At 31.5% G+C, this 25,869-nt stretch overlaps 1 protein-coding gene across 4 annotated transcripts in view; it reads right to left on the bottom strand.

Moving 5' to 3' along the window:
- LOC135844076 (protein bric-a-brac 1-like) overlaps window positions 1-25,869 on the bottom strand; it is a 282,447-nt gene that overhangs the window by 31,753 nt on the left and 224,825 nt on the right. For 3 of the 4 annotated variants that reach the window (XR_010558441.1, XM_065362176.1, XM_065362175.1), the window contains exon 5: window positions 18,514-18,568. Coding sequence is in view for 3 of the 4 variants with exons in the window: in XM_065362176.1 (XP_065218248.1) it covers window positions 18,514-18,568 (55 nt within the window). In the remaining variant the exon portion in view is untranslated. Of the gene's footprint in view, window positions 1-6,614; window positions 13,210-18,513; window positions 18,569-25,869 lie in introns of those variants that run through there. The other variant, XM_065362177.1, reaches the window with a different exon arrangement.

The raw sequence follows: 25,869 nt of genomic DNA, 5'->3' as shown, positions 1-25,869 counted from the left end.
ACCTATGTATATAGTGTACATAGAGAGACGTGCATATTACACACAGGTGTACCGTAGGTTGTGTACAGACACATAAAAGAGAGATGGATTTAATAATTATATTCTCTAAATTACTCTATAAAACCAGGTATCGCGATCACAATAAATTCCACGTTTATCACCAAACCGTGCATGCGATATTTGCTTATTGCTAAAAACAAAAAAAAAATAAAAAAATATCCGATATCGAACAATATCACTATTGCTATAACGTATGTTCAAACGTTCATCAATTAAATACATACGAAGGCTACCTACGTAAAACACATGTACAGCCCCAGAACCCAGAGGACAGAGGACAGAGGAGGCTTTCGACTATTTGTATAATAGATTTAATTCGTTGAAATTTTATGTGTGCAACCGAGCACCATACCTACGTATTATCCACATACGTAAAGCCACGTAAAAACATATTTTAACGATGCGGACACATTTTTGATATATTTTAATTAGATTGTTGCGAGCTCTCTCGTGCTCATCGTGCTCACACTGCTCACACATATGCTGTAGGTATAAGCTCGACGTGCTCGTCGCCGCAAAATGCTGTAAAAATTTTTTACCCCTGAATTTCTCGTGCGTATATAGTCGCGAATTGACGACAAGCACGTATATACGAATTGGAATTACTTAGGTTAATTTTCAACGATGAGGGTGGTTTATTCCTTGAGATGCTTGGAGTCGCGTCTTTGACGAGTTTTAGAGAGGGTGATGCGGAATTGTGGATGCCTGATTTATATATGCGTAAGAAAATGTGTCTGGGAATTGAGGAGGCTTTTTCACCGGCTTGGAATGTTAATTGTTGTACATTCTTGGCTAGAGTCAGAAGGGAATGATGGTGACGGAGTATTCGAGAGATTTGTGGGCAATTTTGTTTGGGTTTCTTGGCAAAGGGTGATACTTGAAGGGGTTACAAGGAGAGAGTGCAGTTTTTTGGTAGGAAAAAAATCTCAAAATTCCTGAAAAATGGATAAAAGACGTATTATTTTTTGAAAATTGATGCAAATGAAACTAATGAAAAATTTCAGCTGGAAAAAAAATTATGGATGAAAAATCACTCGATGAGTGAGAACATTATCGTATCGGAGGTTAATAAGGGATGAGGGGGGGGGGGGGTAAACAAGGAAAATTGGGGTAGGTGAGGGGAGGAAATTTCTCAAAAACTACGAATATGCATTAAAATTACGATAAATCGAAGCTTTTCCAAAATCAAATGCCAGATCAGAAAAATGAAAACAAACAATTATGGAATTTGCGAGCCATAAAAAATAACTTATTGAAGTGAATCAAAAAGCATACAACTTCAAGCAGGAAATGACGTGCCCCTTCTTCTTTTCCTGATGCAAAAAGGTCTAAATCGTTGACCTGCACTTTGAGGTGAAAAACAAGAGTTGCAAAGAGGCAGATTCGAGTTGGCAAAAATGGAAGTTTTTCAGATTGAAAAAAAAAAAGAAAAAATTTGTTCTCGAACTCAGAAATTTTATCAATCGTTTCCAGATTTGTACAAAGCAAATAACCTCGATCTAAACGCCTTGAACGATAATTTTAATGAAAATTTCCATACTGTCATTCCCCCCCCCCCCGGATTTTTAATAATTTGAAAAATGTTTGTGAGAAACTTGAATTCGATGATTCGAGTAAAATGATCGTCCAAGGGGTCTAGATCAAGGTTATTGAACTGGTTAAATTCGAATCTGGAAACGACGAATCGAATTTTGAGTTTAAGAACTAATTTTCTTGTTTTGTTTTCAGTTCAAAAAACTTTGATTTTTGCGATTTTGGATCATCAACGTTCAAATACTCGTTTTCCAACCCCAAAAAGGGTCCCGAATTTGAATCTCTTGGCACTAGGAGGAAGGAACGTGTTCTGTATGAAGGTCTAACGGGTAAAATTGCTAAAAAACTGTCTTTTTTTTCATGAATTATTCCATTTTGGTGACCCAAAGCTTCATTCATTTTCTTCAAGTAGACTAAAATTTTTTATGGTACCATGTCAGCTCAAGATGAACTCTTAACCTTTGAATTTGGTCAAAATCTAAGACATTGAACGAGCAAAGAAATTGGGATAATTAGAACTGAAAATTCCAGAAAAATAGAAAAAAAAACTAAATGGTGTCAAGCATTTAAAAATGCTACATATTTCAAGTGCAATGAAAATTATTCAAAATACCAAAAACAGGGATACAAAAAATTTGTAAAGGGCAAAAAAGAATTTAAAAACCTCGTTTCCTTTTTTTTTTCATCAACAAAAAATACAAAGATACCTACTTATTATATATATATTTTTTTTTTATTAAAAATGTCAAAACAAAAGCTCCGTTGTGCTTACGAAAAAAAACTCGAATTCAATCCAAAAAAAAATTTTTTCAGCCAAGAAAAAATTAAGACCCATCTTCAAAGAAAATTTTGAACCATCTTGATCATTTTTTCTTCAACAATAAAGATCATAAAAATGACTGGAAAATATCGCAACTATTTTCCAAAAGTATCAGGGGGAAATTTTCAGGGAAAACTATTGATGAAAAATGTATCATTTTTTGGAATCCATTCGCAAGAATTTCGAAATTCAGATTTTCAACATAATCAAAATTTTTCTAAATTTTCAATTTTTTCATCCCCTCCCCCTCCCATTTGCTTCTTTACAGACTGGTTTTAGTCCAGACAATCGAATAAAAATCAGAATCGAAATCGACGTCCAGGAATTCCATTTCAAAGGGTTCTCGAATTTGATTCCCCATTCCCCCCTCAGGACCCCGAAGAGACAATTTTTAGCTAGAGAAAAAAATTGGAGATCAGAATTGAAATTAGCGTCCAGGAATACCCAACCTAGCATAAATGTCAAAATTTCATCAAATTTTGAATCATTTTCAAAACACGTCCTTCAGAGCCTATTTTGAAGCTGGAGGCAAAATAAAAATAAGAATCGAAATCAGAGTCCTAAAATATCGACCTAGATTCTTATACTCAATTGAAACGCTTACAAATTTGAGTTTTAGCTTCACCTCTTTTTTACACTCCAGACCACATTTTGGGTTTGAGTGGAAAATTGAGATCACAATCGAAATTAGCATCTTGGAATACATTTATATAAAAAAGTTTTGACAGCCAAAGGGAAATTTCCCGCCAAAAGAGTGTTCAATTATTGCCTCTCAATTTTCCAAAGTATGATATTTGGGATAGGAAGAGGAGGGCACAATCAAGGTCAAGATCGTCCTCTCGTGAACCAAAACTGGAATTTTCATTTTTTTTTTCACCTACTTTGTTCAACGTGGGATGGAAAAGGAACGTTATCTCGTTTTTCTCTTCACCCCCCCCCCCATCGGAAAAATACATCAGACGTCCACCTTTGATTTTTGTAGCCAGTTCAATGTTTCAAAATCAAAGTCCAAACGTATTTATAATTTTTTTTCTACGGAAATTGCTAAAAAAAAATTGTAAAATGTGCTAAAAATGGATATATTTTTAATTTCGTGATTTTTTGTTTTTTTTTCTACCATTGAAAACAAACTTCGAGCCCTACTTCCGATTTTTTTAAAATTAGGCTTTCTCGAAAAACGAAAATTATTTCAAAATTGAAAATTTTAATGCATCGTGGGTTTTCCATTTGAATTTTACGAACAGAATTGGTCGTCACGACTCCCCCCCCCAAAGAGAAATTTGTATCAGAATTCAAACAGATTTGTAGGTTTTGAAAATCCGTTTGCAAATTTTTAAATTTTTTCAAAATTAAAATATTTTCAAAAAATAATTTTAAAAAGAGTGATTTTTCAATTTTCATTTCACAACATTTTCCCTGCTTGTAGCAACAAAACAGAGGCATGAGGGTTACCAAAAAATTCGATTTTAATTTTTTCATGGCATATTTTTTTCATTTGAATTTTACGAACAGAATTGGTCGTCACGACTCCTTCCCCCCCCCCCCCCCAAGAGAAATTTGTATCAAAATTCAAACAGATTTGTAGGTTTTGAAAATCCGTTTGCAAATTTTCAATGTTTTTCAAAATTAAAATATTTTCAAAAAATAATTTTAAAAAGAGTGATTTTTCAATTTTCATTTCACAACATTTTCCCTGCTTGTAGCAACAAAACAGAGGCATGAGGGTATTGAGGGTTACCAAAAAATTCGATTTTAATAATTTTTTCATGGCATATTTTTTTCTCCTGCTGTTCCTCAAGCTAGAAAAATTTCATCAGACATAAAATGATTGGATGTTGATGATTTTCTATAATTTTTTTATTCAAAATTTCTCAGAGATTGTGCTCTAATTTTCGACAAAATCAGTTGAGAAATAACACTGAATACAAAAAAATCTACATTCTCGTGAGTTTATCCTCAAGATTCAGATTGGGTCTCTAAAAATTGCATCAGCCTGATCAAATCACATCTCTTTTTTTGACTACTAAAAATAATCAAATGAAAATCAAATTTTGACTCCAACTCATCTTTTTTATTAAACTACCCCCTCCTCATCCATCTCCAATATGAGCCCTCCTGGTTGGAAAATAAGGACAGAAGTTGGGATCTTGATGCTATTTTTTTTTTTTTTTTTTTTTTTTTTAAAGGAGCTTTTTATCAATTTTTTTCAGATAGGTAAGTATTAATTTTCCTTAAACTTTCTCAAAGTTAGATTCAAATTCAGCGAACTGGTTTCGAAAAAAATCCATTATTTCGAACTGCATCAACTCAACTTATTAAAATCAATACACATTTTAAACTTTTAAAGCATCGGAACCGGTTTCGCAATATTTCTCGAATACCCTGAAGAGAACTAGACATACATACTCTCAATTTATAGGTCATTGAAACAGAAAAAAAAATTCATTTCTATCACACAATTTTCAAACCATGAAAAACCAAACTCTGAAAAAAAAATTCAAACCTCATAGGTTTAGGTACCTACAACATCCTAATTCAACGAATCAAAAACAATCTCGCGTTAATTAATTTACCCCCTCCCCCTCTTTCCCCTCCCCGATTCTCTTAATTTCAAAACACTACACCTTGAGAAAAATCATACTCGATCCGAAGCTGCTATACTTCATCTACAACAGCACCAATAATAATTCTACATTTATCCACAACTACTCTATCAATTACAATTACACAGTCGAACCAAGTCAAGCCAAAAAAATACCACAACTACACTACACTACACACACATTACCCAGGTACATAAAAAAACCACACGTCGAAAATATAATTCAACACAACAAAAAAATTAAAGAAAAAAAAAAATAAACCGTCATCATTTATAAAAACTCAACTTAGGTAATTACTGTAAGTAAAAAAAAAAAGTCAGACAGAGAAAGACGAAATAAATAACAACAGCCACACGAGTCAAAGAAGGAGGGAGAGAATACGAAGTGGAATATAGTATAATAAGAAAAAATATAATAATACGTTTAGGTAATAAACATATCGAAACATAGAAATAATAAAAACTGGTTTGTAAATATGGTAATTATTACGTCCATATTTTTAATTCTTTTTGTTCTAAATACAAATTCACCTCCGTGTATAGGTAAGTAGAGGTACCTAGGTACGTATTGTATTATATGAGTAACGATTTGCACCAAGTGAATCGAAGTCGAGTTGGTTTGGATGGGGAATGGGTTTCAGTATTATAAGGAATATTATTATTATTATTATTAAGACACCTCTCATCGTCTCTCCCTAAAAAAAAAACCTCGCAATAAAACGCAACAATAATATACTCGATACCTCTATGTATGTATATGGTACGTGAAATCCATCATCATCATCACCATCATCATCGTACTAATCATCAACAACAACAGCAACAATCAAACGATCAAATAGCAGATTCAATAATACACTTCAGAGTATCTCTACCATTCACCTAAATACACATTTCATCGATTCGATTCGATTCGATTCAATTAATTTTTATATAACACTATAGAGTTGATGGGTTTGACCAGTCTACATCTTAGACTCATCGAGGATCGAGTTCATTAAGTAAAATTTTATCACCCCCTGAAACCCTGGATTAAAAATCTCGATTAAAATAACTCACAGGTTGGTAAAAACATCTTATCCGTAATATTTTATCACCTCATCTAGTACGACGACGTATTAGGTATACGCAAATACATAATAAAATGTATTAGAAAATTATTGCAATAAAAAAATATGTATCTCTGAGTCGAATTTACGCAATCCTCGGTAATATGCTACGTAAAATTCGTATCTACGATAACCGAAAATTTCGTTATCCACGAAAATACAAATACATTCGCGATTATACGAGATAAATAAATAACGACGACGAAGGAGAGTGAAAAAAAAAGAGTATAAAAATTATCAACGTCAATACTTATATGTATTAAAACATACAGACGTTTTACTGTATCGTACGAGTACGTTGGCAATGTTAAAAAAAGGACAAATATATACACTGAAAAAAAATTTAAAAAAATAAAAATAATAATAAATAAATAAAAACGTAATAGCACGTCTCGTAATCACATTAAAAAACACACGTATAGGGAGATATGTTGTACGTATAATATAGCAAGCTTGGGAAAAATACTCTCGTTATAATAATATTACAATACAAACACAGTAAGTTACACACTTGCTGGCGGACAAATAGACCCATAAACGATCATAAAGAGATAGGATTTTTCAAAATCTATGACACAGCAAGAGTTACAGTAACTAACTCACAAACTCGAAGCTCGTATTCATATTATATTGCATAAAGAGAGCGATAATTAAGTATACTATATATCGAAACGCAAATACACAAATATTTAGTATAGGTATAAACGTATTTGGTAAATGCGTCATATACCCCTCTATACGAGTACGATTCGAATCGTCGAGACTCGAGAGTTCGACCAGCACCGAAAAACCGTCCACGATACAATTTTTTACCATTTTATTCGTCGAATTGCAATACTTAGAGTAAAAAAATACATTGCATGAATTGCATACTCAGGTCTGGTCTGCAGGTAAAAAAAAAAATCACGAATGATTTTAATCTGCGATGACAATGTGCAGAGGGAAAAAAGATAAGGCGAAGAGGGTTTTACTGGTATCTGTACAGCAGACGATAAGAACGTATCCTATTCGTGCATTTTTTCATACAATATTTCAACTCGTCAGCGAAAAGGTCAAATATCAATTTTTTCTCTCTCTCTCTCTCATTGAATGTAGGTACTGGTATACGAGTAACTCGTATGTATTATCGAATATATATATTTTTTTATCTGAATTTAGATGTACTTATATGTGTACATATTTGAGTAGTGTGTATTCGATCTCTTAGGTACATTCTACTTCCTTCGTCTAGATACGTAAATGTCCCTCTCACTCTCGCATACCTTATGTACATAGCTAGGTAATAGGTATTATAATGATGCTCCTTTTTTCATCCGCTACGTTCTTTTTACTCGTCGTCGTTATCGAAATACATGTATATGTCTTGCTAATTAAACTAGCTTATTCAATTAATTTTTTCTGAAGTATAACGTACCTACAACTGCTCGAAGTGTATTTTTCCTTATACGAATCGAGAAATTAAAATTAATCGACCAAAATGTAACTATTATTATGCTGAGTGTAGCTGATTTTTTTGATATGGGCATCGTTCGTCAGAGCAGATTTACTCAACGTGATGTAATAATTTTTTTTATTTAGTGTGAATGGGAAAGGATCGAAAAATCAACGATGTGAAATATTTATCTACCTACGAGTAAAATTGGGAAGTGAGAATTTTCTTTTCTTTCTCCTCATTTCGACTTATACAAAAAAGTCAGTTTTTTCTCGTGTTCGAAAAAAACCGAAGTAAACTAGAACAGAAGAGTACCTAGTGATTTGATGAAAATTTACTGTAAAAATAAACTTTTTCGAGTTTCAATTTTTTTACAATTTTTAATTCATTTTGTGTGGTTTAAAAAATAAGGGAATTTTTTTAATTTTTTTTTTTTAAATTTGAAAGGGAAAATTTTTTACCCACTCACATTTCACTGCTCACTCTTCCTGCAAATCCCAGGAAGTCTTGAAAAATTCTATTCAAAATGAATCGATACAAAATATTGTAGCCAAAACACATTCCAAAATGTACTTTTCCTTCCTGGATTTTTTCATTTAATCCCCTTCCACCCCCTTCACCCCAAAAATTTTTTAAAACATTGCAGCATTTCCCCACCATTTTGACAAAAATTTCGAAAATGGCTCGGCTTGACCCCCCTTCTACCTCAGCAAAAAAATCAACGAGAATCAAAAAAATTCGAATTGGAAAAAAAATCTGCTCAAAGGTAAACAATTTTTTCAAAATAGTTCAAATTCTTGTTAAAAAAAATATTTTTTTGATACGACGAGAGTGAGATTTAGAAGAATTTCATTTTTTCGAACTGTTGACAGGTTTTATTAGATTTTTTCCATTCGAGAAAGAGGAGGGGGAGGAGGAAATAATGAGAGATAATTTCTCAAAATTGAACGCGAATGAGGGGGAAAAAATTTCAAAAAAGCAATAATCTAAAAACGAGATCTTGATATTTTTAAAATTTTCTTTTTTACTTTGTTCGTCGTGAGAATTGCTTTTTACTCCTTACTACCCCTCCCCTCCCCTCACCCACCCCCCCAACCATAGAAAAGTTAAAAACTAATTTTTGTCCATTTCTGGCCAGTTTGACATTTGCTTTCAAAGTTATTACATCGCTTTTCAAGGCGAATTATAAAATAATTTCTATAGTTGAATCTGAAAAGTGATAGAATTAAAAATTCAACACCCTCATCAAAAAAGCAGTTTTTTTTAAAATTCGAAATTTCGAGCTACGAGACTAAAAATTTTCCTCCCCTTCATTCCTCCAACTGCAGGATGAGAATCGAAGAAAATTCAATTTTTTTTTTGGCTTTCTCAGCCCAACAATTTTGGATCCTCTTTAAAATACAGAAATAAGTATGTTCAAATGAAAACAAAAGCAGATTTAGACATCGAATCAAAAAACGTGGACTTCTTAATTTTATGGTCAATTTTTCCAAATTTTGGTGTCAAAAATTATTACATTCCCCTCATCCTCCTCCTCTTCAGAACCTGTTCTCTTCTCTCAATGAAAACAAAGCAAAATTTAATTTTCGTTGATTTTTGGACACTTTTTACCCACTTTTCCGATATTTCTTCAAAAAATCTTTTCGAGCAAAAAAAAAGAAATTTTGTAAAAAAAAAAAAAAAAAATAGAAAAAAAACAAATAAATGAGTAGAAAAAATATGGAATAAATTTTAGCTCAATTTTTTCAAACCTTGGTGTCCTGCAAATCACTTGTTACCCCTCCCCACTCTCCTTATCAACCTCTCAGCAAATGAAAAATTGACCAATACTGAATTTTTGTCAATTTATAGGCAGCTTTTTGTCAACTTGATAAATTTTTTTCGATTTAATCGAACCAAAATGAGAAATTTCAAAAAAAAAGAAAAGAAAAAATGAATAAAAAAAATGAAAATGCAATAATAAAATCGAAAAATGAAAGTAAGTAAATTATTAATACGAACAATTTTTCGAATTCCCACCTTCACGAGTTACTTGTCACTTCTTCATCCTCCGTCATAAGCAGATTAGAATTTTCAAAACTTGATTTTTTGTCGACTTTATTAGGCAATTAGTGATATCAATTTTCATTTTTTCTAATAATTAAAAAAAAAAAAATCAAAAAAAGTTGGGTAAAATAAAACCATAAAAATTTAATGAGTAGAACAAAGGGTCATATCTTGAGGGGAGAAGGGGGTTGAAATGTGTTGGATCAGCCTATATTATTGATTTCCAACATCCCACGAAACAATTTAGAATAAGGACATAAAATTTGACAATTCTGATTGTGCTCAATTTTTTTCAATTTCAGGATTACAAAATTACTTTTTAGCCCTTTCCTTCACCAATCACGCCATAAAAATTACCCAAAATTGATTTTAGTCAATTTTGAAACAGTTTTTCTCACTTTTTCAATTTGTAAAATTTTTTTGAGCAAAGAAAATTTTTCAAAAAGAAAATCTGCTTTATATTTTGAAATTTTTGAATCATCGCTCATTTTTTAGGTACCTACTCTTTTTTTATCCATTCGATGCACATTTCACAAAAATCGACCAAAATTTAATTCAATCGTTCCTCATTTTTGAATAGGTTTGTCAAATTTTCCAATTTCTTTAGTTTTTCAAAGTAAAAAAAAAAAAAATCAAAAAAAAGAAGGGCTCAATTTTCGGAAATTTTGGAATCAACCTCTTTCCTTCTTCATTCAATTATTTAATAATTGTTCATTCGTGGCTATTTTTTTGGGGAGGGGGAGAGATTTTTTCAGAATGTATCTAAGCTGATGACAATTTTTCAGTAACTTTTCACTGCCTTTGAAAATTGTTAAAACGGATTTTCAAACAAGTTTTGCTCTATTTTTCAGTTTATTGATTATTTTTTTGATTTTTGATTGCTTTTGAAAATACGAGTAGACAAATGAATAATTATTCTACTTATCAAACGGAGAAAGCAAAATGATGCTTTAAAAAACAATTTTTCAGAGTTTCATAGCCAGAAACCACCCCTTCCCTTCCCTTCTCTTCACCTCTTTCCCACCAGAAATAATTGCACGAAAAATCACATCATTTACCAAATAATCTCCCTTTCTCTTACAAAAAAATCGTGATAAAAAAATAGGTGCCTATCTCAAGTTCTGTCTTATTTTTCGTACTCTTCCCTCCTCCCCTCCCCCGACCCGTTCCCATCAATTTCGAAACACGATCATAATAATTTCTAAAACACAACTCTATTCTTCATTTCGCCACTTCCATTAAATAAATTCACTCAGAGCTGTAAACTACTTCAAGAGAACTTTACTTACAGGTCAAGTATCTCGTTCACGAGTCGATCCTTGAAACGATAATAACGTATTGCAGAAAGAGGACGAACCTCTCAATTTTCAAAATTCCAGATTACCATTTCTGGATTGATTTTCCAGCAGAATAACCTTCGATGGATTTCGACGAACCATTGATAATACATTTTAAAATCCGAAATAAACTTAGAGGGTAGAATTTCTTAGTTGAACTGGTGTGAAATTCAAATAATCCAAAGGAAGGGGGAGGGGGGGTTGTTTTTTTATATTTTCAAAGTCACTGCTATGCCCTTAATCACAATTCGTACCTTGTTTTTCAAAAGTAACTCTGTTTTTAAAAAAATAAAATAAAAAATAAAAATAATAAAATCATCTTTTCGAGAAAAAAAAACAAAAATTTACAAAATACTAAAAAAATTGGCAAAAAAAAATGCATGCTAAAAGAATCATAATCGGATTCGAAAGGTAAGAAAATAAATAAAAATGCTGCATAAAAATAATACCTATTCTTAAAAACATCGATAAATTAAAAAAAAAAATAAACAAAAAAATTCTTCCATTAAGTATCAATTCCTGCAAAAAAATTGAGCTTAAGTAAAAAAAAAAAAAAAAAAAAACAAAATAGAAAGATAAAAAATGTAGAATCAAAATGACTTCATTTAAACGATTTTTTTTCAAAAAAGAGACATTTGAAGACCGTTTCAAGCTACATTATTTGATTCATCGTTCACCTCTCATCCCCCTTCATCCTCTCACAACTCTGACAAAATCCTCACACAGGATACCGTAAATACCAATAAAATCCTCCTCTACCTTAACTTATCTTCTTAAATTTCAACAAAAAATACAACAAAGACCTGCTCAATAAAACAAAAACTTAATCTACTTCGTATATAGGATCACAAGTCACAAGAGTAGGTATAAAACAAAAACAATACTGACATCGAGTCAAATTTTCAGTCACCTCTCTTACACTCATCATTTCCGTCAAGCTCTGACAATTCATCAGAGTCTCCTCGATCATCTCACAAATCACTTATAAAATATGTACCGTCGAGTACCAAAGTAAAAAAAAAAATACTAACGATACACGCGTTAACAACAGGCACTTAAGGAAGACTCGAATAAATCTAAAATTAATTTTAAAAAATGACAAAAAAAAAATACAGAAAACGAAGTAAGAAACACGAAACATACGAATGAGAAAAAAAATGAGCTTAATAATAATGATCAAAAAAAATGAATACGGTACGAATAAGTAACAATAAGAGACAGACTTATATACGTTTCGATATCATGACACAACAAGCGAAAGAGAGACATTATACTTAATAAATTATACACTACAAAATAATAATATATTGAAATGGCCTATAAATATGGCACACGTGTTAGTCGCCGCCGACTGAGAGGCCAACAGACTAGGGAGAAGAAAAGGGAGATGAGGAGGACAAAATGAGCAAAAAAGACGCAACAGTCGGCGGTCGGGCAATCGAATCCGAGGATATGGGGAAATTAATGGCAAATCGGAGACGTTTTGGCGTGAATTTCCTGCATGATCTGGAAATTACCAGAGCTATGGCTACCTCCACCGGTACTTCCCCCAGCACTTACAGCGTTACCGGTGTTAAACGAGGTTAACGACGATTCGACGGATAATTTTAAATACTGTTGTAAATGCAAAGGGCTGTATGCCCCGTTACCAGAGGCACCTTTTTCTGGAACAGTCTTAGGATTCGAATCACGTCCGGTAGAGAAATCGTAAGGTTGATCGTCGTAATCCTGACCTTTATTATTCGGCGTAGTGCCCGAATAATGCAACGATACGATGCTGTGCTTCTTGCAAAACGCCCACCACCATCGGAATCCCGACAAGCCTTTGAATTCAAAAGCCGGATCTTTCCTCTGTCTGAGGTTTTGCACAAAGGTCAACACCTCGTTGAGAGATTTACGAGTACGACGATTGTAAGGTGACTCTGAAATCTGGCAGCAGAATTCCAAAACGGCGGTTTCTTCTTCTTGGCTGAGGGCTGCCTCCTCTAAGGCCTGCATGCGTTTCGTTTTACCTAATATGTTATCGTACAGGGTACCTTTGGGGATACCGAAATACGTCGATGCCTGGGTGAAACGCATTTGCTGCGTGACCACAGCCTGTATGGCTTCCTTGAGTTGGGCCTGGGTCCACGTTGGTACCTTCAATTTCAACGAACCGGTGCCCGAACACGAGCCCGAGCTGGCCGTGTTGCTATTTTGAGCACTCGTAGCACCGGTACCGGTACTTACAGCCGCCGCCGCAGCTGATGCGGACGCTGCTGAGACGTAATCTAAAATCGTACCATTTTATTGTTAAATCCGCACACAACAACAACAACAACAACATCATAAAAACGCAAGCAATGTACCTCGCACCTATATGTATAATATGTAGACGATAATATGGCAGGCTATAGTGTTCCAGAGACTGACATAAGAAGGTGGAAATATTTTTGAAAATCGAAAAAATTGATTGGAAAAATATGAGTAGGTTGTTTGTATCGGTTTGAGAGAAGAAATTTCAACATTGTCATCTGGCATAATATTGAGGAAAGAGGGTACCATCTGCCCAATTAACGAGGTTGAAAAATAGGTCACCAAAAATATGATTTTACATTATGATTTTTGGATCTGCCCTAAGATGGTTCTATTCCCCGAGAAAAAAAGCTACAAAAATATTCAACTCAACTGGTGGTCATTTTTGAAAAAATGAGCCTAGCTTCGGGGAGCATAGTTTTTGCCACGACGTTCTCGTGGAAAATTTTTTCAAACGTACCTTGCTGGCAAAATTTGTATTATAATTTTTAATAAAATAAACGATCTTGCAAAATGCAAAAAAATGATTTTTCACGATTTTTTCCACCCAAAGTGATCAATTTTAGTAGAATTTTTTTCTCGCAATATATCTTGAAAAATGCTCAACTACTCCACTAACCAGAATTTGAACCAAATTTGTAAGTTCTTTTCCAAGTTTTATAATTCTGCATTCAAGTAGAAAAAAATCGAGTAAATAAATCGAGCTATTTTGGAAACCCCTGACTTTATTTTCAAGGCCAAATGAATTTTTTTTAGAAATTCAGCGAATTTAATACTTGTGATTACTGGAAATAAAGTTTGAAAAAATAAATTCAAGATGGACTGCTACAAAATTTTATCCTCCTGTTCTTGATTAGTCACCCTCATGATCTCAAATTCTAGTTTTGAGGGTTTATTGAGAAGCTTTCAAAAATTATTTTTCGACCTGATTTACTTTTAACCCTCCTTCCCCTCATTGAAGGTTTTTATGAGAAAATAAAAAATGCCATAAAACTCTTAGCAAAGCCTAAAAAAAATCGTTTTCAAAAATTCTCTGTTTCCGTTTCAAAATGTGTCCAAATTTTTCCACAAAAAAAACACCCTCCGACTCCACCAATGTTGGTTTATTGAGTGAATTTTTTTATGTAATTAAAAAAAAAAAACAGAAACCAATGACATTTAAAAGAAATTTAAAGATAGGTAATTTTTTCGTCAAAATTACCTTAAAATAGAATATTTTTACAGAAAAAAACCACACGACCTATTAAGCAATCTTGGCCCTTTATACAGGGCTCCCAAAATTTGTAAAAATATGCACCCTCAAAAAATCAATAAATATTCTCAACAACTTTTTTAAATTTTCAAAAATTTCCAAGATAGCAATTCTTTCAAATAACAGTTTTTTTAATGAAAAAAACCTCTCCAATCCTCCAAAATCTTCTCAAAACTAATTAGGCTTATTGAAAATTTTTCCACTTAAAACGTTAAAAAAATACAAACTTTGATTTCATTTTTTTGTTTCTTCAACTGAGTGTAGAAGAGGGAGGGGGGGGGGGAAGCTCAAGACATTGATAGACTTCAGAAGGTTTTTCCCTCCCTGTATAAAGAGGTTCTTATCTGACGCAAAAATTGAAATTTTTCGAAAACATTTTCCAAATAACCCATTTTTTTCACAATTTCTGATAATTTTTTTAATGGGAAGACAGAGGGGGAGGAGTTTTTAATGAAACCAACGTAATTTGATGAAGAATGAGGAACTTTTGGGAAAAATTCTCATCTCAATTTTTTCATTTCATCAACTTATGGAGCTCTCAGCATATTTTTTTTTTTTTTTTTTTTTCGAAAACTGAAAAAGGGAAAAAATTAAAAATTGGGTAATTTTTTTCTCATGAAATCCACAAATTTCAAGGACTAGAAGCACAACAAAATGGGATTTCAAAATAAAGACCACCCAACTGGTCAGTACTTAATCATGCGAAAAATTCTTGAATAGGCTTAATTTTTTTCTTTCTTGAAGAAATTTTGCTGTTTTGAGTTTTTTTTAGACCAGTTTTTTTCAAGTTTTTCTGGATTTTTTTTTGCAACAAAACACTTATGGAAAAGAAGAGAAAAGAATTGATGTGGGAAGGAGGGAGGAAAAAATGGGAGTAGATATGGTGATAAAATATATTTTTTTGGAGAAAATTTAAAATAAATGTCCTGGATTAAGAACGTCTTTTTCAAAGAAATTTGGCAAAACTTTTCTCTATTTTTCAAAAAAAGATGTTCAAATTCAGAACAAGAAATGTTAAAAGATCAAACAAAAGAGCTCAAAGTGTAAAAAAATTGTTCAGGACGCTGAAAAATCGCTTGAGTGCCGAAAAAATATCCATAATTCGGTAAAATTGTTCAAAATCATGAAAAATTGACCAAAATTTAGAAAAATGCTTCAAAATTTGAAAAACTTGCACAAAATTTCATAAAAATGGATCAAAATTTCAAAAAAAAATTGTTCAAAATTAAAAAAAAATTGTTCAAAGTTTGAAAAAAATCAAAATTTGAAAAATCGGTTCAAATTTGAGTCAATTGTTTGAAGTGTGTCAAAAAAACTTTTCAAAATTCGAAAAAAAAACTGGTCAACATCTAAAAAATTGTACATAGTAAATTTGAAAAATTGATATAAATTTGAGTCAACGTTTTGAAGTGTGGCAAAAACTGCTAATTATCTAAAAATGATATAGTAAATTTTAAAAAAGCTGTTCAAAAATTTGAAAAAAAAAATTGTTTAAAATCATACAAAAAGCAACAAAACTTTGAAAAAATGCTTCAAACTTTGAAAATATTGCACAAAACTTCAAAAAAATAGTCCAAAATTTGAAAAAACTTGTTCAAAATTAGAAAAATTGATTTTAATTTGAGTCAACTTTTTGAAGTGTGTTAAAAAACTGTTCAAAAAATTAAAAAAAAACTGTTCAACATCTAAAAATTATGATAAATTTGAAAAAAACTGTTCAAAAATTTGAAAAAAAAATTGTTTAAAATCATACAAAAAGCAACAAAACTTTGAAAAAATGCTTCAAAATTTGAAAATATTGCACAAAACTTCAAAAAAATAGTCCAAAATTTGAAAAAACTTGTTCAAAATTAGAAAAATTGATTTAAATTTGAGTCAACTTTTTGAAGTGTGCTAAAAAACTGTTCCAAAAATTCAAAAAAACTGTTCAACATCTAAAAATTATGATAAATTTGAAAAAATTGTTCCAAAAATTTGAAAAAAATAGATTAAAATCATACAAAAAGCAACAAAACTTTGGAAAAATGCTTCAAAATTTGAAAAAATTGCACAAAACTTCAAAAAGTTGTTCAAACTTTCAAAAAAAATTGTTCAAAACTTAAAAAAGTTATTCAAAATTTGAAAAAAAAAGTTCAAAACTTGAAGAATTGATTTAAACTTGGGTAAACTATTCAAAGTATCAAAAAAACTGTTTATCTAAAAATTAAGTATGATGTATGTAAAACAACTGTTCAAAATATGAAAAAAATGTTCAATATTTTTTCAAAAATGGTTTCAAAATTCTTCAACACCGAACATCCATATAACTTTTATTTTTTATATAAAAGAAATCCTGCAAATGAGTTCTCCAAACCCAACTCTACAAATGTTTTTGTCGCCGTTTTTTTTTTGCAATAAAACATGAAAGAGTGGGGATGGAGGGAAGGAGGGAGGGAGGGATTATGAAACACTTATTTTTGCGGAAAAATTTACCAAAAAAAAAATCACATTAGAAAATTTTAACAACTTTACAATGCAATTTTTGCCCACTTTTATAACACTTGAATATGAACTTGATTTCCCACCTTAATAGTGAATGACGACCAAAAAAATTCCTCATAAATTTGAATAACGAAGAATCAAAATCTAACAAAATAAAATACTTATACCACATTGATCGAAAAATTCTAGCATAGGTAGGTGGGTACCTAATGATAAAATACCAAGCTAATGGGAACAGATAGTAATTTTATTTTATTTCATTTTTTAAAAACAACAATGGTGCCTCAAAAGTCAAAAACATAATTATCTGATAAACTCTCTCCACATGTTTACTTTATGCCAGATGACCATTCCGAACCAGCTTTCCTAAAAACTGACCAAATCCTACAACAACTCATATTCCCCCATTCCATTTATTTCGTTTTACTAAAAATTCCACCATCTCAGCAATCAGCGAACACTTTGCCATTTTGTGTATATTACAACCTAATCGTACCTAGCTGAAAACAAATTCCTATAGCTTTTTACGAGTATCCAGTCCCTGCTTCCCTGCTACCCTTCTCCTACATCGAGAAAACACTCATTAGCATTTTAACGACGGATATGGCAAAAAATTGGCTAAAATAACAACCGAGTTAAAGGTGCTCGCTACATAACGGATGCTCGACTACCGTGCAAATTGTTATTTAGAATTAAAAATTTTTTTATTTAATATATACGCGAATATTAAAAAAATAATAACAACGGAAAAAAATCTCGATTATCCCACCCCAATCCGCCTTTCTTTTTCGTCAGTAGGTAAGTTAAGTATACCGAGTTCGTTTTTTCTTATTTCTTCTCTGCCTTCGTCTGCCCCATTCTTTTACGTATTAGGCAATATCAAAAGGCTACAATTTGCATTTTATATTTCCACATTATGCTAATCAAGGCGCCATAATAGAATGTATTTTTATCAATTATCGTCACGAAATTTCATCTTTTCTCTCCTTCAGCGTTGCCCACCCACCTCTCTCTCTCTCTCTCTTTCTCGACGTCATTCATTTGTTGAAGGTCGTAATAAAATAATTTCGATTTTTAATACGATTCGTGTTCGAGACGACGCCAATTTCGAGTCGGATTCGTTCGCGTATAGGACGATAAAGGGGGTGTAATTTTTATCTAATTTATGATTCGGGGTGTTTTTTTTTTTGAATTCAAGAAGGAGAGAATTTGTCGAAATTGATTTTTTTTTGAAAATTGAATATTGATTGAAAATTTTGGAATGATTGATAAATGGTTGTCGAGCATCTCATAAAACACCCTAAGGTGGAATTTTCCACCCTCCTTCCAAAACCCCAACTACCTAAAAATCTATCTAGAGCTCCAGAGACTTCCAAAAAAAGTCTCAAGACTAATCAGACTACTTCATGTGACTCGATTACTACTCAAAACTACCACGAAAACATCAAACATGCAATTCGAAAAAAAAAATCAATCAAAGTAAAAGCCATTAATACGTAAAACGAAACTAAAAACTACTCGAATCAAGTACCAAAGTTATACTTACAAGCTAAGGACGTAGAGGCATTGAGCCAAGCTTGTGACGATTCAAGCATCTTGGCCTGCAAAAAAAGAAAACAGAAAAAAAATACAAATTACTATTTGCTCGCTATAAGGTATAAGTACAACAAAAAATTCCGCCATTATAGCTTATAATAATGACCATAGATGGTAGATAACCTCTTCGATATTGCCTACTGTGTATATTAGGTAAGCCGCGATGGTGCCCATGCCCGCTGTTGTCGTCGCAGCAGCCGCGCTTACCAAATCGTAGTAGGTACTAGGTATAGGAATAGGTACGAGTAATAAGCACTTATAGAAACACAGTAGAAACAACACTCGCTCGGTCGTTCATTCGTTCGGTCCGAATTCCGAAACGTTTTATTACCTGTGTTTCGAAATTACTTAATAATTGAGGAAATGGTAATTCTTTTAATGTACAAAGATTATTATCTTTTTGTTTTCAACGACCATAGTCGTATAGCACTATACACAACCCAACGGGTACGGTTACTATATTACTCTTATATTATTATATATTTGTACATTTGTGCCCTGCTAGCGTCATCGCTTCGTCATTGCGTTTCGTATTTTCCTTTTTTATTTTATTTCGACTGGTAACGATTTACTCGTAGGTATAATGTTGAGAGAGGGTTTGGTCGTTGCTATCAATGGGTCCCCAATTGATGGGTTATGGCGATGATAGGTTTAGTTTAATACAGCTGCAGAAAACAGTGTCAGTTTGCAGAGTTTTAGTTCTGTGGAGAACGAAGAGTTGGGCACAGTTCAAGTTCCAAATGAATTCAGGAACAAGGAAAGGAAACACTGTTAGCAAAATTTAAAATTTCGAGCTCAAAAAATGAAACCTTCCAAAAAAACATGAGCTCTAGTTCCAAGTCGATTGAGTACAAATAACAATTTCTAGTTGAAAAAAAATTGTTACATTCCATGAGATGATCGTGATGATTATTGATTAACAATTCTTCTAAATGTATTCTCAATTTTTCTCTAAACTGTGAACAATTTATCCAAACTTTGAACAATTTTTACAATTAATGTTCAACATTTTATCCACATTTTGAAAATTTTCATCAAAATTTGAACGTTTCTTTCTTTTTTATACCCCAAACAATTTTTTCCAACTTTCGGTTCTTTCGAGATTTGGAATTCAATTTTTTCAAAATTCAGAAAAATTGTTTAAAATTTATGAAAAAAATGCTCAAAATTCATTAAAAGATACAACATTTGGAACAACTGTTTTAATTTTAACAAATGTACAAAATTTGAGAAAACTGCGTGACTTTTTTATAGAATTGTTTAAACATAGGTAGTTTAAAATGCAGGAAAATGTTTTTAAATGGTTCAAAATAGAGCCAAAAGTCACTCAATATTGCTCAAAATGTAGAACATTGTTCATTATAGAAAAAATGGCTCAAACTGTGGGAAAAAGTTCGAGATGGGAAAATTATTTTCAAGTGGAAAACTGCACGTTGAAAATTCAGCAAAGCTTGCCTACATTTTTAGGGAAAATTCTTCATAATTGGATTGCTCAAAATTGCTCAAAATGAGGAAGAATAATTTCAAAATTTGGAAAATATTTTTAAAAAAAAATTCACATCATCGAAAAAAAATGTTTGAAATGCGGAAAAAAATGTTCAAATATTGCAAAAATTGTTCAAAATATTTTTTCAAAAAATTTTGAATTTGTACCTAATAACACGCTAAAAATTCAAGAAAGTTTGTCCAGAATTTGGAAAAATGGCTCAAAATTGTTAAAAACATGGAAAATTTATCAAACTTCCAGAAAAAATGGTTCATATCACAATGTAGAAGAATTTTGAAACTTTGAGAAAATTGTCAAAAAAAGGAAAATCAAGTTGAAGATTCAGCAAATTTTGCTTGAATTTTTGCAAAAATTCTTCATAATTGTTCAAAATTGGGCAAAATTATTCCCAATATTGAGAAAAATGTTCAAAATAAGGGAGAAAATGTTCAAACCTGGCAAAAATTGTTCAAAATATTAGAAAAAAAAAATGTTGAATATGGGAAAACTTGTTAAAAATTCAGAAAAATTAGTTCAGAATTAGAAAAAATTGCTCAAAATTGTTAAATTTATAGAAAAAGTGGTTCAAAATGTGGAAAAATGTTCAAACTTAGAAAAAATTGTTCAAAAGTTGAAAAAAAACATTGCTAAAAATCCAGCAACGTTTGCTTAGATTTTCGTAGAGATTCGTCATACTTAATTGTTTAAAGTAGTTCAAAATTGTTCAAAATGAAGAAAAATGTTCAAAATTTGAGGAAATTATTCACAATCGGAAAAAGGTTCAAAATGATGGAGAAAACGTTCAAATCTTGAAAAAATTGTTTAAAATATTGGCAAAAAAATTTTCAATTAGTAAAAACTTGTTGAAAATTCAGAAAAATTAGTTCAGAATTTGGAAAAATTGTTCAAAATTGTTGAATTTATAGAAAAATGGTTCAAAATGTGGAAAAATGATCAAAATTCGAGAAAATTTTCTGAAAGTGGGAAAGCAACATTGTTACTAAAAATTCAGCGAAGTTTGCTACAATTTTTGGAGAGATTTGTCAATTTGTCATAATTGTTTAAAATTGTTCAAAATTGTTCAAAATAAAGAAAAATGTTCAAAATTTGAAGAAATTGTTCACAATTGAAAAAATGTTTAAAATTATGGAGAAAACGTTCGAATCTTACGAAAATTGTTCAAAATATTAGCAAAAAAAATTCAAGTTAATAAAAACGTGTTGAAAATTCAGCAAAATTTGCTCGGAATTTGGAAAAATTGCTCAAAATAATTAAAATTATAAAAAAAAGGTTCAAAATGTGAAAAAATATTCAAACTTTGAGAAAAAAACATTGTTGAAAATTCAGCAAAGTTGACTTAAATTTCTGGGGAGATTCATCATAATTGTTTAAAATTTTTCAAAATTGTTCAAAATAAAGAAAAATGTTCAAAATTTGAAAAAATTGTTTACAATTGCAAAAATGTTCAAAATATTGGAAAAAAATGTTAAATTTGTAAAAACATGTTGAAAATTTCAGAAAGTTTGTACAGAATTTGGAAAAATTGTTCACATTTGTCAAAATTATAGAAAAAGTGGTTCAAATTGTGTAAAAATATACAAACTTTGAGAAAATTGTTCAAAAGTAAAAATTTGTGGACATTTTTTAAATTATAATTGCTCAAAATTGTTTAAAATGAGGGAAGTGTTCAAAATTTGAGGAAATTGTTCACAACATGGACGAAAATACACATTAAAATTAGGAAAAAATCTTTAAGCTTCGCAAAAATTGTTGAACGACGTTGAATTTTCAAAAACGTATTCAAAATTTAGGAAAGTCTGTTCAGAATTTGGAAAATTAAGAAGTTCAAAATTCTTTAAAAACCGGAGAACATGTTTGAAATTTAAAAAGTTGGGGAAATTGCTCAATAAATTTGAAAAAAAAAAATATTCAACATCATCTAAAATTTTGGGAAATTGTTCAAATTACTGAAAATATCGTTTTAACGTTAGAAAAACAGTAAAAAAATGGATTCCAATTTGAAAATAATGATAATAATAATAAAATATGGGAAAATTTTCAACTTAGAAAAAACCATGTTCAGAATTTTAGGTAGGTAAATTATTTTGTTTCGAAAAAATCATTCAAAATTTAGAACAATTGTTCAAACTATTTAAAAAGAGGAAAAATTGATAAAAATAGCAGCCATCTCAACAAATTTTGCTTCTTTTTTCGCCAAAAAAAAATAATTTTGAAATTTTAATTTTGATCAAAAATTTGATAAATTGTTTTATTCAGCAATAAAAGTTGAATAATATTTAATTCCAACATTTTCAACATTTTTTGTGCTCGGGCAAGGAGAGAGGAGGGAGTGAAGCTGTGCACCTATTTATTTGCTCATACTTAAAATCAACACCGATGTTTCTTTCTCTATCAACCCCCCCCCCTCGGTTATCCATGAATTCTGATAATCTGATTTTGATTTCGCCTTGTCAACAGTTTTTCAAACATAATGTTTCAAAAAAAAAAAAAAAATCAAAGTGAAAAATTCTGATAAAAATTAGCTCTATTTCGAATGCATCTTTTTTACTTAATGTTCATGTTCTTAATGCATACCTAATATGTCTCTTCTTTCCTCTCTCTCCCATCATTATCATTCTCATCAATGGAAAGAACGCAATCATCCATTGATCGAGTTTCTGCAGTCTTTCGAACGATCAAACATCAAAAAAGAGATCTTACGGTGCTGTTATGTCACATATCGTTCATCAATTTCTTGACGTGATAAAAAAATATAAAATAAAATACACTTCCAGAAATCCCATTTAATATACCTCTCAAAGAGCATCTTTCATCTGCCGCAGCAATCAAAATAAGACATCTTCATTTACGTCTTGTTTTTATATTTAATACTCGAAAAATTTGCATCATCTAAATCGCATCATCAGCGAACAGAGAATTAATTACACGACGCGGCGACGTGTCTGAATTCGACGACTTTCGACGACGTTTATGATGCCATCAAACAGAGTCGTCGTCGTAGTGCTTTTTTACTCTCTTTCTGTGTGTCCCACCCATACTCAATTGCTCGTATTGCTCACCTCTCGCGATGATTTGAAAAGATCAATGTATCATATATGGGAAAGCGTGTGGCAGTTATTGGGATGTATAATATTATTTATGCGGAAGAAATAGTACGATAATCACGCGATGGTGTTCAGACTCAAAGGGAGAGAGAGAGATCGAAATACGAGATAAATGACACCTTTCTCTGACGATGCTCGAGAGCAATGATGATGATGTTGAGACATAACGTGTAAATTTTCAACCGTCTGTCGTACGGTATCGCCTATCGGTCTCTTTAACATGTGCATGTGGTGTTTAGTCGACTAATTATATAGGTATTAAGTGCTACGCGAAGACGTGCAGGGTAATATATGTCACCAAAATGGTTGTTTGTATGAAGTGTGCATGGAAAGTGCTTAGAAATGAGGTGCCAACGGATATGATCAAGGCTACGCAAGAGCTCGAATCGAAGAATTGTAAAATGAAATAAAAAAAACATCGACGCGAACTGTGTGACCTTATATTGAGTCGAACTTTGGCGACATTGAGTGCCTCACATATACGAGTAATATCGGACTGTATATCATTTGCAATTAAAACAAATTCTCGAAATTCAAAAATACCAATACTATTATCGCGACGAGCCATGCAAGGTTGATGAAAATATAGCCAAAGACGAAGAGTAAAACAGAACGACTATGAAAAAATGAAATTCAAAGAGAAAAAGTACCTATATGCTAGAGGTCTCTCTAACTCTTTAGGACGATTGTTCGTTGAGTAAATATTTAAAAAAGTAAATATTTCAACCGGATGCCGAGAGAACGAAAACGTACCTATAGCATAGCGGACGCAAACCCAACCCAATGTACACATAGCATTCTTTATACAATAAAATATACTATATAATATATAAAAATAACAACAACCGAGCTAAAGCTATCCTGTGTATAACCTCATGAGATATTTTTTTTTCTATGTAAGAGTATAAGGTATAGTCGTCGTCAAGTCAGGCTATTATGTATGGAAAGAGGTAAGACGAAGTCCAAGAAGGAGGTACGTTTAGGTAGCTTTTATCATTTTACATAGTTGGCTATATACTACGGATATGGTATAGTAATATGCATATTGTACGTCGACGACAACGACGCTTATAATATTGAGGATATAAATATGTTAATTTCGTATTCGTACGTTTAGATTTATCCATACCGAGTATAGTAGGTACCCAAACATACGTTTAATTCCTTTATTAGAATTTGTGCCATGTTATTAATAAATTTACAATACACTCTGTATAGCGTCCAATCTAGCCAATCTAAGCGCAGAGCTGAGACTGGCATGACGAAAAAGCTCACTAAAAAGTGATCGTCCATCGTGCTGAATGGGAAATGTGTATTGGGGTTCATTTTTGTTTCGATGGTCGTCCAAAAGATTGATTTAGTTTTGGTAGAATGAAATATCACGTTTTGTATATTATTATACTTATTTAATTCGATTTTCATTATTTTTATTATGGGCATGTCCCGAACCAATTGTATTAGGACGGAAGTGAGCCTTAGGGTGGGGAAGTTTCGCTGGTCGTAAAGGAAGTACGATATGCTGTTGTGTATTTGGAATTTTATAAGCGAAGAATGAGAGAATAATATTATTAAACTTTGGTTTGAAGGATTAGGAATGGGTTGTGTTTTATTTTTTGGTGAGAGGAGAGGAAGGGAGAAGGGTTTGAGACGGGTCGAAGCTGCAGTTATGGACTTACGAGTCTCGTGATCAAAACATTTTGCAACTTCGAACATAAAAAAAAGATTTAGAATTTGAATCCGAAATAGGCCTACTCCCAAATTTTGGAATTGTTCATATAATATTCAACTCGGAAATTCGAATGTGAATTTAAGATATCTACTTATGAATTTTTACTAAGATTTGAGATATAACTTGCTGATCAAGCGTCGATCATTTTGAATTGAGATCAATGCCCTCAAAGAAGCAGAAAAATCGAAAAACATTTTTTTTTTTCAATATTGCAACATTTAGTATCCTGATAATTTGCTATATTTTGGCACGTTGCCATTCACATTGCAAAAAAAAGGTCAAGATTTTTTCGCATTTTTCGACAGCTATACTATCCTGAATTCCTCATAATTTGCAAATTTTGGCACATTGCCACTGCAAAATAAATTATTGGCACATTGCCATTGCAAAAAAAATCGTCGGCACATATGCATGGCAAAAAAAATGTTTTTTGATTTTTCGTTTTTTTCACAGCTAAATTTTACTATCATGATCGTTTACTGCTTTGGCACATTGACATTGTAAAAAAAATCATTGGCACAATTGGCATATATACATTACAAAAAAAATATTTTAGAAATGATTCATTTTGAAAAAAAAATAATTCAAATGAAAAAAAAAATGGTTCAAAATATGCAAAAATCATTCAAAGCACAGGAAAAAATGTTGAAAATTGAAAAAAAAAATGTCCAAAACGTGGAAAATCGTTGAAACTTTGCAAAAATTCTTCAAATTACAAAAAAAGTTGTTGAGAGCTTGAAAAAAAATTCTCAAGTTTCAGAATATTGTTCAAATTTAAAAATCTCAAAACAAGGAGAAATCGTTCAAATTTTGAAAAAATGTTCCAATTATAAAATGACTTAAAATTCAAGAAATGCAGGAAAACCGTTCAAAATTTTGAAAAAAATTTCAGTTTACAGGTTTTAAAATTTGAAAAAACTGCTGAAATATTGAAAAAATTCTGCCAAGAATGATTGTTCTTGTTGG

This window comes from Planococcus citri, chromosome 4 (genome assembly GCF_950023065.1).
Source record: "Planococcus citri chromosome 4, ihPlaCitr1.1, whole genome shotgun sequence".
NCBI lineage: Eukaryota > Metazoa > Arthropoda > Insecta > Hemiptera > Pseudococcidae > Planococcus > Planococcus citri.
The sequence above is the reverse complement of the archived record's forward strand: the minus strand, read 5'-3'. Positions and strand labels throughout refer to the sequence as shown.